This window comes from Diplodia seriata (assembly GCF_021436955.1).
Source record: "Diplodia seriata strain FDS-637 chromosome Unknown scaffold_8, whole genome shotgun sequence".
Classification (NCBI taxonomy): domain Eukaryota; kingdom Fungi; phylum Ascomycota; class Dothideomycetes; order Botryosphaeriales; family Botryosphaeriaceae; genus Diplodia; species Diplodia seriata.
The window spans coordinates 1,151,548-1,164,920 of NW_027117315.1; the positions used below are offsets into that span (position 1 = coordinate 1,151,548).

Here is a 13,373-nt window from a genome sequence, read left to right on the forward strand (position 1 = left end):
TGAAGCATTAGGCTCAAGCAGAGAGGCCACGCTTCTCGCTCTCCGTGAAGAAAATGATCATGCGGTAGATCTTGCGGACCAGTTCCTCAGCCTCTTCGTCGAGTGCCTAGAGTGAAGACCATGGTCAGTACGCCATAGGTGCACAAACGAGCGGGAAATCCAAACTTACCATTGACAGCTCATCCACCAGCGCTTGAGGCGTGCCCCTCTTACGGATGTGATCGAGGATAACCTCCACAATCGCCTGTTCCTGGATCCCGAGCAATTCCACAATCTTCCTCTCGACGAACGGTTGCAACTGTTCGGCGATGACTTCGTCCAGCAGGTGATCCCACTTGACCTCCCACGCCCACAAGCCATCGTGATCCACCGGGATCTCGCGAGCAAGTTGCTGCGCTGCCTGCTGACGCTCTTCCTCCGACATGGTGGCCACATCCGAGCTGTCGAACTTGATGGGAATAAGTTTGCGAGGCTGAGCGTTGGCAGCCGCCGCATCCTCTTCGTCCTCGAGCAAGCCCTCGACTTCGGCAGCGGTACGGCGTGGCGCTGCCTGCTGGGCGCGCTGAGAAGCGGCTGCACCAAGCGACATCTTGAAGCGAGCCGGCTCGCGCGGCGTCGTGGGAGTGTTGCGGTCCGCCATGTCCTTTGCTGTCTGGGAAAGGAACGAGTCGGCCAAGTCGCGGGCTTCCTGGTTCTTCTCCTTTTCCTTCTGCTTCTCGCGCTCTTCCGCGCTGCGATCTTTGTCGTCCGCAGTAGCCTCGCGCGCACGGAAAGCCGATCTGTTGCGTAGCCACATGGTTCTGTCCGCGTAGTACTCCTCGGCGCGGCGAGTTGCCTCGGCGTCGTCGTCCCATTCAGCCAACCTTTTACGCATCGCCTCGACCTCCGCCTCGCGCGTAGCTGCCTCCTTCTTCTCGCGTGCCTCTTCGCGTTCCAGGGCAGAGGCGCGAGAAGTTTCACGGCTCACCCAACGTCGCTCGTACTCGAGGTACGCCCTTTCCTCTTCTTCCTCCTTCTTCTTCCTACGACGCTGCTCCAACTCCTCGTCGCTCGCAGAGTCATCCTCGTCAGGGCGGTTAATGTACGGGCAGTTGGCCATGTCCCTAACGGAGATTGTACCACCGCCAACAAAGGCGACGCCATTCTGGTAGTCTTTGGGAATTTGAGCCCCCTGGAAGGCTTTCGGGCCACTGGGAGCACCTTCGACACCGCGCTTGCTAGGGCCAAGAGGAATACCATTGGCTCCACCGGCAGGACCGCTGGGAGCCGAAGCAGGCGGCGAGGCAAGACGGTTGTAGCGAGCTCCCGAGCTCTTCTGGCGTTCGAGCTTTTCAATCTCCTCTTCACGCGCCAGACGTTCCAGATCCCTGCGAACGCTCCTGTCACGGAAAGCTGCGATTTCCGCCGCAACAGTTTCACGCATCTCGGGTGGAATGTCCGAAAGCTCGTCCTCCACGGTCAAAGGGATGGTGACAACTTCGCCAGTTGCGCCATCCACCTTTGTCTCGGCACCCGCCATACTGACATCTCCATCTGCGTCTTCGCTAATGTTCTCGCGAGGGTTTTTAAGACTAGCCAGGACACCAATGAGAGCATCCCTAGCAGTATCAACGCGGAATTGGGAAGCCGCCTCGTCCTCATCGCGCTTGCCCTTCCACTCCTCGGCGTACTTCATGGAAGCCTCGTCGACAACAACCTGGAAGCATCGTGAGCACGCTTGCAGCCAAGTCAAAAAGCATGCATGCGGAACGTACCAAAAGCCGCGCCATCTCGACCTCCCCATCTTCACCCTTGCCGGGGTCCTGCTTCTTGGCCGGCACCTCAATGCCATCTTGAAATATGGCGGCGGCCGTCTCCAAGCTCTCGGCGTCCTCAAACTCCGCGAAACCGAACTTGCAAGGCTTGTTGTCCGCATCCGTCGCTCTCGTCCACCGGCGCAAGCTGCCCGCACAGCGTAGAATCCTCTCCAAACCCTCGTCACCGCCGACACCCTCTGTAATATTGCTGACGAAGATGGTGCGTGCAATTTCCTCGCGCGTGGGAGGCTGCAGCGACATCATCGATTCGCGTTGCTGTGCGCGTGAATCCGAGCCGCGATAGTCGCTGCCCAAGCCAGCACGTCTGGCACCCCCCGAGGTGGACTCGCTACCTCCCTTTCGGTCATCTCCCTTTGCAGTCGGCCCAGTAGTACCCAAGCGAATGACGGGGGCGTTGAAGTTGATGTTCGGCATTCCAGCTGGTGGAGCGAAGTTCGGGGGCAGGTTGCCGGGGCGAGCGGGTAGTGGCGACTGCGACTGCTGAATACCGGGAGGAGGAGTGACACCTGGAGCTGGCATGGCTCCCGGAGGCGGTCCTGCAAGCATGTGGGGTCAGTCTAGTGCCGTGTGCATTGCGGCGAGAGCTTTCTTGTCCTTACCCATGCCCGGCGGAGGTGCCATGCCCGGCGGGGCGCCTTGAGCACCTGGAAAGGCGCCATATCCCGGCGGGCGACCATACTGTCCTCCAGCTAAAAGAGATCAGCAAGGTCTTCTGAATAGATGTAGCTCTGGGAATGCGCGCGGAGTGGGCGTACGAAAGTTGTACATGTTTGCGTCGCTGCGCGTCAATGAGTCTCGAGCGGAAGGTGGTTAAAGTTCGAAGCAGCTTCCGGGAAGAGCGCGTCGTGGTGGCGAGCGGAGCGCGCAACGAAAAGAGCAACGCAAATGGGGTGGTGAAGGTCGAGGAGCGGGCCAACAAGCAAAGTGCTGGAGACCCGCGCGTCGAGCTTCTTCACGCTTCAAAACGCACGGACCATGCGCGGAAGATCATTTTCGTCTCCATACGCCGTCCGCCAGCACCTCCAAACCATTGCCAGCGTACGTCATCCCGGGCACACTTTGCGAGGCCTTCTCCTGACCAAAACGACACAGAAGATGGAAATACGAAGGATAGGCGAGGCGCTGGTGCGCTGCCGGCCCGCAGCCGTCCTCTCGCCGCCATACCAGAACCGCATCTGCATGCTCTCTACTCGCGCATACTCCGGTTCCGCCGTGAGAGGCCAGCAGCAGCCTAGGCCCTCCCATGATAGCGACAATGCCTGGGACGAGAGCCGCCAACCCTCGCAAAGCAATTCCCCTCCCTCAACGTCCGAAGCCGTCAGCTCCATTCTCGACTCCAGAATCGACTTCAACCATCCCCAGGGCAACAAGCGCACCTCGCGCTTCCCATCCCGCAACGCGCAATTCGAGAACCGGAATACCACCGCCTACGGCGTGCCGAGCGGCTCCTCCGCCGACGAAGCGGCAGCGCGCTATGAAGGCGCAGAAAGCAGCAGGACCAGCGGCCAGATCGACAGTATGATTCCCAACATGGGCAACCTCTTCAACTTCGGCTATGGGAAGACGGCCCAGCAGAAGAGCCTGGTTGAGCCGCCAGACCCGGCGACGCTGCCGCGCTTAGGCCCGACCGTCGGCCGCAGCGTGTCCATCCGCGACAATGTCGACCTGGCCAAGGGTCTGCGTCAGCTGGACCATATTTGCGGGCGCAACCGTATCCGCGGTGACTTCAACAGGCAGCGCTACCACGAGCGTCCTGGTCTGACGAAGAAGAGACTGGCGAGTATGCGTTGGAGGAGACGGTTCATGGAAGGGTTCAGGGCTACCGTGTCAAGAGTGCAGTACCTCAAGAGACAGGGATGGTAGGAAGACGCCGCATTTCGGTGCATGTGTGCTGGATCCAGTATGCTTGTTTATGGACAATTGGACAAAATGTTCCAGTCATACATACTCCTGCAGCCGTTGAGCGAATAGCCCGGATAGTTTGTTCACTCTAGGATTCCTTATCCGGCTGGCAGGATCTTTGCATGGGGCATGGCGGCCCGCAAACAGGAACCCACGGAAGCGTTCATGGCAACCAAAGGAGTTGATCCTCCATAGCGTAAATAGGGAGTTCCCGGTTACTTTCAAGCAGGTGTGGCGCTTTCATTCCTTCGGAAAAGAGGTTCCAATCGAAGCGCATTAAAGAAGTATCAGTTTTGCTTTAGCTGTACTTGACATGTACCATATTGTATATGAAACCTCATCCGATTGATTACGCGTCACTAAGAGAGCCACGGGCACCATCCATCCGACCCATGCTTTGGGATACATCGATCCTTACAAGTGGTGTCTCCGGGACCCCCACCTTCCAATACTCTTATGGGTGTTCTTCGACCCCAACAGCAGCGAAAGTGGTCGCCAATCCCAGCCGGCTCTCAACGGCTGCCTGTCCTACCGTTCCCGAGAACCCACTTTTTGCTTCTGCCACGGGCACCGTCACCAATTGCGAAGCCGCCTAGTCTCCCTATGCCGACGCCCATCGCGCCAATCCGGCCCTGTCTCATTTCTACCTCTGACCTGAACTTACCCCAGCTACGCTCTCGCTCCTCCCTGTTTCAACTGTTAGCTAAAGTGTAGGCCATCCTTAATAGTAACACATACCAATCAGCCATCTGGGAGAGCATGAAGTCCCAGCTCTTGTTCTCCTGAACCAACCGCATATCGCCGTCATGCCTCAGACACGCCTCTCTATACAGCCGTTGTTGCTTGGCTCTCTTTGCTGCATGCTCACCTACCAGGGCCGGATCCTCAAGCGGCAGCATTGGCTCCGAAGCAGAAAGTGACGCCGCCGGCACTTCCGCCGTCGTAGTATCAGCAGCAGCGAGAGCCCCCACATCCGGCGGCGGCGCTGCCAACCGCTCCGTGCCCGCCTCCCAAGCGCCTACCCCATCACCACCATCACCACCACCACCACCACTACCGTCACCATCCTGCCTTTCCATTGCCGACAACGGCGACGTCTCCGCCCCGCCACCAACAGGACTGGCCGGGGTTTCGCCACTACCCATCTTCATGCTCTCCAACAGGGCCGTAGCGCGGTCGACGCCCGCCGCGCGGCTGGCGCGCCGCATGGCGACCCGCTCGTACTGCCGCCGCTGCAGGTGGCTGCTCGCCGTCACGCTGCTCCACGCGCCGATGTTGTAGCCATTCTGCAGGGCGTCAGCGTCGGACCAACCCCCCGCTGCGGACGCCACCGGTGCGCGCGAAGTGAAGCCCGGCGCGTACGTCGGGGAGGGCAGATGGCCGTTGGGGCGGGGAAAGGTAGGGCGCACGGCGTCGTGATCTGGGTGGTTGGTCGACGCCGATGGCTCGGTGTCGGTGGTGGTGGTGGTGGTGCTGCTGCGGGACCGCGTCGGTGGCGGCGTGGAGATGTCGAGGAGTGATGTGCTGACGTAGTAGGGCTGCTGGGGCTGCCGGCGCTGCTGAGCCTGAACTTGATCTGGGACGATTGTCTGGCTGTCGCGGGTGGAGCTGCGGTAGGTGGGTGCCTCAGAAGTGTAGCTACGGACGTCGTTCATGAGTTAGGCGCGCATGCTTGCGGAGCATCATGTGGAGGATGGGCGTAACGTACGACGGCGCGGAGGAGAGCAGAGAACTGGTTTCGGGGTCCCGTCGGTACAGAGGGAGTGGCTCGATGTCGAGCGGGGTGGCCGCGATGTTGCAAGTCATGATTCACAAAAAAATGTTACTGAGGAAGGCGAAGGGAAGGAAAGGCTGCTGAGGCTGCCAGCAGCTCACAGTCGAATCAATGTATAACTGGGCCAGGCAGGATTCTTGGAATACCTCAAAGTGTGGGTGCGGTCCCAAGCCTTGGCTCTTGGTGTGGGACTGGGGCGTCCGACGGCACAGATGCTTCCGCCCTTGTGTGGTGGGGACGATACCGGCAGTCGCGTGCCCCCCCTCCATGTACAGTCTCCTACTATGTCTTTGCCCATCGCTGCTGGGGCAGAGCTGGAATGGTGACAGCGTCTTCTCAGCAGCATGATTTTCCGCTGCCAATGCGGGGAAAGTGCTATCTTCCTAATCGCCCAGCCAGCCAATCACCGTCGAACCGCCCTCCTGGGCTTGGACAGGGCAACTCTCCTATTCCGCGTGGCCCAAGCCTTTTGCTCCCTCCGGCCAGTGCCCCCGGCTACTTGACGGAAGTGGCGCAGTGCCTCGTGGGCCCGCTGCGGCGAACGGCAGAGGTTGGGCGGCCTGTAATCCCCGGAGACATTGCGATGTGAGCGTCCGTGTGCACGGTGGACAGAAAAGCAGGTACGACGTTGGGACGAGCGGCTTCACTTAGGCCATCCAGGACAAGCAGATCATCCACCCGTCTGCCCGTTTCCGCTTTGCCCCAGCCACAAGAGCCCCGGATCCCAAGCTATCTTCCTCATTGGGCTCTAGTCCAGCTTTGGCGTCCCTGCATTGCGTCATGGTTTCCTTCGTCGGCACGCCCATGCCGTCTGCACAGTCGCGAAATCAACAAAGGAATTCTGTTGACATCGGTGCATTTGGATGTTTTGATGATAGGCCCACTGCTCAGTTGCACACGGAATGTGCCCATGACCAACGCTTATCTTCCCGAGTATGCTCTTCTTCCGTGCTCGTGACCACCTCTCCTGCCGTGTCTTAGATTTCAAAGCGTTGCTCATTGGAAATGCATGGGAGAGATAACGATCGCACATTTAATGCGTGTTGTTTCGATTGCTTGCCATGTGATAGCCGTTTGAAAGGGAATTTGAGGATTGAGCGTTGCCTTTGCCAGTTTGCATACTCCATGAACCCCCCACCCTTCCTGAAAACACAATGTACCGTCCATAATAGGGTATCAGCCTAAACCTAGAAAACGCCATGCACTTGAAAAGAATGCCACTGAAATCCCAACTCGAAAACGATGTTGGTAAGAAAACGAGACTAGGAAATTAGCAACCATTGTGGGTAGTTGAGGGGACGGCGGAGGTGCAGGCGATAATGTAACAGCCTCGTCCAGCTCGACGCTTCGACTACCCAAGTAATGTGTTGCTTTTACGCAATCTGAAAACTTTTTACCTTCCCATCGAACCTCACCACTTCTCCCTCCCGTCGAAACATCCTTCAGCGAAGCCTTCGTCTTCCATGTCTTCATCCATAGCATCCTCGATCTCGACCCTGGTTCCCAAGGCCTCGCGCCCCTCCCGGATCATGTCCTTCAACCGATCGTTGATTTTCCGCATGCTAGTATTCCTCTGCCGCTCCTCTCGGCGACGTTGAGCGGCGAGCATTTGTATCTCTGGCGTCATTGGCGAGTGAGGCGTGTTCGGAGACGGAAGGGTGAAGGCGCTTCCCATTGAATGGGGACGGGTCCGATTGGAAGCGGCGCTATCGGGGCGGCGGAACGATGCAGCACTATCGGAACGGCGTATCGAGGCAGCACTGTCCGGACGACGGACCGAGGCGGCGCTATCAGGACGGCGGATCGAGGCGGCGCTTTCTGGACGGAGTCCGGGGGAGTTGAGGCTGGAGATGGAGGAAGTGCGGCGGGCTACTGGGATCAAGGGGCGGCGCGGCCCCGTTGGCCGAGAGATGTTGACCTTGGGTGGCCGGCGTTTCGACAATCCTGGGGTGGCAGCTCGAAGTTCTTCGTCCATGCGGGGTACCATGATCCATGAATCCGGGCCGGAGTCCTCGTGCTGCCGCTTTGGCGCGCGAACCGCATACTCTTCTTCGTCCGGTGGATACTGGCCGGGCACGGGAGTGCGTGAGATGTCGAAGGATGATGATGTGCGCACATGTCTGCTGAAGGTGGGAGTAGTGCCGTAGTTGTCGGTCGGAGTCTGCAAAGTGTACCCCTTTCCCCCTCCAGCATAGAAGCCTATTATGCCGGTGGAGCGCGCATACTCCCAGGCCTTGCCGGCAGCGTCGGCGACGAAGGTGAAGAGGCAGTTGCTCCAGCCACCGCCACCTCGAGTGGGTGATGCTGGCTTCTTTGTCTTGTTGGCAGCTGAGCTCATGGCGGCAGCTGTTGTGTCCTCCTGGTCAGCACTCGCAACGCTCCATCTGCGGCGAAAGTTCATATGAGGGTCGTTTCGGTGGTTGATGTCGTTGTCGTAGCTCGCAGCGACAGCGAGACCGGGGGTGTCGAGACCACCCGCGCATGTGTATCTTGTATTCACAAATGGCCCAGGGCTTTCCGCGTCGGACCGCATGATCGACGGTGTTTCGATGGATGCCGAATACGGCGTGTTATATATATCTCCGTTTGAAGGGGGATCGGCTCGCAAGCGTTTGCGGCTCGAGCTCGCTTGCGGGCTCTCCCTAACCCCGTGGCGGTGCGCGCCGGAAGAATAGGAATGAGTGGCCGGAGTGCGCGGAGGCTGAAAGAGATGAGCGCCAAATGCGGACGACATGTCGAGGCCTGGAGCGAGACGTTGGCCGCACGGCCCCGCCATCCTGCGAGATTGCGACGGGGTATTGTACTCGTTGCGCGAAAGTTGCGGTAAAGGGCTGTGGGGTGAGGCTGCAGGAGGCGAACCGCTGTAGGCAGCCGAGCGGCCACCGGTCACCGAGGATGTGACGCTGGAAAGAGTGGCCACATCAGCGTTGCGGAGCACAGCGCTGGCACAGTTTTGGAGGTTGGCGTCAGGGCCTCGACGAGCTGAGCCGTCTCCGCGCGCTGAGGGGGGCCGCTGAACAGCGCTACACCCCGGCAACCTCCGTGCACGGGCCGCAATCTTCAGATAAGCGGCGATCATAGGCACGCGCGTGCCCGTCCATCTTCCCAGCACGGCCTGAGCAGCAGACATTACCCACCGAGACATGTTTCACGCCGCACACGCCCCGGCCAGCTGGTGCGGCGCGAGACCCTGCCCCGCCAAAGGGTGCGGATGCTGGCGCCGCCTGGCTCCCGTGCATGGCCGAGTCGGAGAGTCTATGTGCAGTATTCGTATAATGTATCTTAGTCGTGATAGTGATCGTCTGTGCCCATTTCCTAGCATACAGCAGAAACAGCAACCTCAACGGGCGCCTTAACCAACCAGTACTCCCGGTGCCATAACACCTTCTACACTCCTTTCGAGTGCAACCTTTCCCGGATGAACGCCAGGGTATTCAGAGCCTCGCCGCATGCCAACGTGGGCTTCAAGCTCCCGAAGACCGATGCAGCTTATGCTTTTGCAATCCATCCGCTGTGAACGAAAAAATCAAATATCTTCCCCCCCTTCCGCTCATCGATCTTACTTATTTCTCTTGCCGCCTTCTTCTTCATGCTGCCACCCTGCCGTATGGCCTCCTGCATTATCGCATCTTTGATGGCCATGTAAGGCTTGGGCTTGAGGTGCAGCGCCGCACAGAGCTCCCGCTCTTCTGGCAACAACAGGTGCAAGTCCGCTGCATTCTCGTCGTTCAGCTTCATCGTGGAAAGACCCGGGATGGGCTGAACCTGGAACTTCTGTTTGTTTTGTTGCGGAACGACTCCATTTGCGTTGCCATTCGCCAGGGGCTTCTCCGCCGGGGGAACTGAGTTTGGTGGGGTCGGTTGCCCGTTGACGGATCGGAGCGGTAGATCAGGGGCAGTCAGAGCCGTGGTAGCAGACGTGGTCTCCTGAGGCAGAGTGGGCTTGTTGATGCGATTGGTCGCTAACCGGTCGAACGAGCCGACAGGGGGCCCTCTCGTCAGTCGTGTATGCTTCTCTGCCTCGTACTTCTCGCCAGCCTTTAAAGTTGTGACTTGCATGAGCCTCCAATCTTGAAGCTGCCCGATCGCCTGTCGAAGATTGTGCTCGTACTCGAGACCATCGCAGAACTCCTTGAAGTCGTCATGCTGCATCATTCGAGCGAACGGTTTGGCCTTGTTAAGCAGATCCCTCTCCTCTTTTGTCCTCTTCTTATCCAGCGCCTGGTTTTTGCGGTACTCAAGGAGCCTGTGCTCAAAGAGGATCTTCTTCCGCTCGACGCGGCCCGTGAGACGGGCATTATAGATGTCCATGATTGTCATCTTAAGCTCCATTTCCGGTTCCAACTCCCCTGTCTTCGGGTTTATGCCATCGCCGGGGTCAAATTGCATGTGCTGCACCGCCTCTTCGGCCTCGTTGAAGTATTCGGTCTCGAATTCAAGGCGACCGGGCATGAAGCCTTGAACTTCGTGACATGCAGGTACACTGGCGGTGGGCTTCTGCTTCGGCGTCGCGGGGGTCGCATTCTTGGCTGCATCTTTGCGCTCTTCTATCCTCCGCTTTTTCCTCTGTTGGAATTCCTCGCGAGGGACTGCTTCGCTGAGGCGAGTGTCTTCGGGACTCGCGTGTTCAGGCAGGGGGAACTTGGAGCTGTAGATGTAGGTGTTGAAATAATGGTCGCGGACCTCATCTTTGGACCGGTAGCCGCCAATGTGGTCTGCAATGTCCGCCCATGACCCAAGGCCATACGTCTCCGCTCCTTCCAGCAACGCCAATTCCTCATCGGCGCCCCAATCCTCGGTGAAGATGGGTATTGAATGCTGCTCAATGACGTGGTACGAGTGGGTTCGAGGTTCGTGGTCGCGAGCTGTCTTGCCCTCCGAGAAACACGGCACGCAAAGGTCGAATTCATTGCAGGCGGGGTTGGCACATCTTATGCGGACCTATGCGCACGGTGAGTGGGAGCTTGTTGGGTCTGGCACGTCTAGGGGAACACGCACTGTGGCGGTGATGTCGACGGAGCATACGTCGCACACATACTTGACGCCGCCCTCGGTGCTCCGCACGGCCGTCTTCTTTTTAATGACACCCATACCGGCATCGGCGCTTGATGATTGTGCGGCGCTTGTGGCCTACAACTCCGCTCCGGCTGGGGATATGTTGGCCCGCGGTCGTCCTCACGGGCCAGCCAACGAGTCGCGCGCTGCGCAGGGGTGGTGGACGGTTGGGGGAAGGGGCGGACGAGCCTGAGCGCGAGAGAATGTGGAGAGTGACTGCGTCGTCGGCCGTGGAGCGCGCCCCGCACTGCTGGAGTTGGTGTCGGGGGAGTAGGTCGTTGCAGTGCCGGAGAATCGGGCGCGCGCTGCGGCGCGATCTTTGGTCTTAGCGGCCCTAATCAACCCGGCCTGAACCCCCTCTCCCGTACCAGGTATACCACCCGCCCTTCACAGCCACCCTCAAACACGAGTTTGCCGACCCTACTGCGTGCAGGCCGCCGTGCATTTCAGCTTGGTTCTGGTCAGCGACCTGTCCGATCGCCACTCTTTTCAAACCGCCTCTTCGCCCTCCAGCCCCGCGAGACGGGCCTTCCCTTCCGCTTCGCTGCCCATCGTTCCGCTCTCACCTGCCGCCGGTCCTCGCAACCCCCCAAATTGCCGCCATGTCCTGGAAGCTCACCAAGAGTACGTTCGCTATGATCGCCCGCCTAAGCGACACGATCTGACTTTTGCACAGAGCTCAAGGAGACCCATCTCGCCCCGCTGGCGAACACCTTCAGCCGCTCCTCATCCACATCCACCATTGTCGACACCCCTAAGCCCAGCTCGACAAGCCCCGATGCCAAAGATCCCAATGGAATCGGTACGTGGCCCATCTGCGTCTGGCCTGTGAAGTAATAATGTAGCTGACATGTCGCAGCCGCATCTGAAGCGAACGCCAATGCGCCCGCGCCGCCGCTGAAGCCCGGTATCCTCATAGTCACACTTCATGAAGGCAAAAGCTTTTCGCTGCCGCCTGGAGCGGAGCAGGCCTTTGGCCACAGCAGCGGTCACCACCAAGGGTCGCTGTCGCAAGGAGGCGGGTATTCCGTTGCTGGCTCAATGCGCCCTGGCGGTGGAGCAGTAGCAGGTTCCTACGTCAAGGGTCACGGCAGACCGCAGTCAGCTACCGGAGCCATCAACCAAGCCCCGACCATACACGGTCGTTACTCGGCTAAGCATCTGCCATATGCTTTGATTGATTTCGATAAACAGCAGGTGTTCGTCAACGCCGTATCAGGTAACCCCGAGAACCCGGTTTGGGCGGGAGACAACACTCAGTACAAGTTCGATGTTTCTCGGACCACCGACCTTTCCATCTCCCTATACATCCGCAACCCCAATGCCCCGCCGAACGCCGGCCGCAACGAGGACATCTTCATCGGTACATGCAAGGTTAACCCTCGCTTCGAGGAGGCGCAGCCCTATGTGGAAGACCCAAAATCGAGCAAGAAAGACAAAGAGAAGGCGGCCGCCGCACACGCTTCGCACGAGCGATCACTTGGCCAATGTGGTGCCGATTGGATCGACGTGGCTTACGGCACGGGCAACCTCAGGGTTGGCGTCCGTTTCGTTGAGAACAGACAAGATCGCCTGACGATTGAAGACTTTGAGTTGCTCAAGGTCGTCGGAAAGGGCAGTTTTGGCAAGGTCATGCAGGTCATGTGAGTTGGTTGGATGTGACACTCGATTCAACAGAACACTGATGGATGACAACAGGAAGCGTGATACCCACCGTATCTACGCCCTCAAGACCATTCGCAAGGCGCACATCATTTCTCGCTCAGAAGTTGCACATACTCTGGCCGAGAGATCCGTGCTTGCTCAGATCAACAATCCCTTCATTGTTCCCCTCAAATTCTCATTCCAGTCACCAGAGAAGCTTTACCTTGTGCTCGCCTTCGTTAACGGAGGCGAACTCTTCCATCATTTGCAAAAGGAGCAACGCTTCGATATCAATCGGGCGCGTTTCTACACGGCAGAGCTTCTCTGTGCTCTTGAGTGCCTCCATGGCTTCAATGTCATTTACCGTGACTTGAAGCCCGAGAACATTCTGCTTGACTACACCGGTCACATTGCCCTCTGCGACTTCGGTCTGTGCAAGCTGGATATGAAGGACGAGGATCGGACGAACAGTATGTACTACCATCTGAAACAGGAGCATGCCCCGCTGACGTTAGACAGCATTTTGCGGAACGCCGGAATATCTCGCCCCTGAGCTACTGACCGGAGGTGGTTACACGAAGACGGTTGATTGGTGGACGCTTGGCGTGCTTCTCTACGAGATGCTCACGGGTCTGCCGCCGTTCTACGATGAAAACACCAATGACATGTACCGCAAGATCCTCACGGAGCCCTTGCACTTCCCCGGCCCGGAGATCGTCCCCCCTGCTGCACGGGATCTCCTCACTAGACTGTTGGACCGCAATGCGGAGAAGCGTCTTGGTGCCAACGGTGCCGCGGAGATCAAGGCGCACTACTTCTTCCACAGCATTGACTGGAGAAAGCTACTAGACCGCAAGTATGAGCCGAGCTTCAAGCCGAGTGTGGTAAGTAGCGAGTCATGCATCCTTTGGCCTTGTGTTCAGAGCTAACCCCGTAAAGACCGATCAGAGAGATACCGCGAACTTTGACCGAGAGTTCACCTCAGAGGCACCGACCGACTCGTACGTCGAAGGGCCGATGCTTTCGCAAACGATGCAACAGCAGTTCGCCGGCTGGTCATACAACAGACCGGTTGCTGGGCTGGGCGACGCCGGAGGCAGTGTCGTGGACAACTCGTTCGAAGACGCTGCGAGGTAAGGGAAGACGAAGCGGCGACTACGATACCACGAGCAGAGATGGAA

At 58.6% G+C, this 13,373-nt stretch overlaps 5 protein-coding genes across 5 annotated transcripts; 2 read left to right on the forward strand and 3 right to left on the reverse strand.

Annotated features, from left to right (window-relative positions):
• Window positions 1–13: 13 nt before the first annotated feature.
• Window positions 14–2,363, reverse strand: SLS55_007949 (uncharacterized protein; the record flags this gene model as incomplete). The annotated part of the gene is made up of 3 exons (XM_066779364.1): window positions 14–106; window positions 170–1,696; window positions 1,755–2,363. The coding sequence occupies 3 exons, from the start codon at window positions 2,361–2,363 to the stop codon at window positions 14–16; spliced, it is 2,229 nt and encodes a 742-aa protein (XP_066630168.1).
• A 549-nt stretch (window positions 2,364–2,912) lies between these two features.
• SLS55_007950 (mitochondrial 37S ribosomal protein bS21m) lies at window positions 2,913–3,680 on the forward strand (the record flags this gene model as incomplete). Its single annotated transcript, XM_066779365.1, has 1 exon — window positions 2,913–3,680. The coding sequence occupies one exon, from the start codon at window positions 2,913–2,915 to the stop codon at window positions 3,678–3,680; it is 768 nt and encodes a 255-aa protein (XP_066630169.1).
• A 3,224-nt stretch (window positions 3,681–6,904) lies between these two features.
• Window positions 6,905–7,831, reverse strand: SLS55_007951 (uncharacterized protein; the record flags this gene model as incomplete). Its single annotated transcript, XM_066779366.1, has 1 exon — window positions 6,905–7,831. One exon carries the CDS (start codon window positions 7,829–7,831, stop codon window positions 6,905–6,907), a length of 927 nt encoding a protein of 308 aa, XP_066630170.1.
• A 1,151-nt stretch (window positions 7,832–8,982) lies between these two features.
• On the reverse strand, window positions 8,983–10,592 carry ADA2 (Transcriptional adapter ada2; the record flags this gene model as incomplete). Its single annotated transcript, XM_066779367.1, has 2 exons — window positions 8,983–10,434; window positions 10,587–10,592. The coding sequence occupies 2 exons, from the start codon at window positions 10,590–10,592 to the stop codon at window positions 8,983–8,985; spliced, it is 1,458 nt and encodes a 485-aa protein (XP_066630171.1).
• Window positions 10,593–11,150: 558 nt separating this feature from the next.
• On the forward strand, window positions 11,151–13,329 carry YPK2 (Serine/threonine-protein kinase; the record flags this gene model as incomplete). Its single annotated transcript, XM_066779368.1, has 6 exons — window positions 11,151–11,172; window positions 11,225–11,350; window positions 11,408–12,191; window positions 12,247–12,662; window positions 12,712–13,076; window positions 13,132–13,329. The coding sequence occupies 6 exons, from the start codon at window positions 11,151–11,153 to the stop codon at window positions 13,327–13,329; spliced, it is 1,911 nt and encodes a 636-aa protein (XP_066630172.1).
• Between the last annotated feature and the right edge of the window lie 44 nt (window positions 13,330–13,373).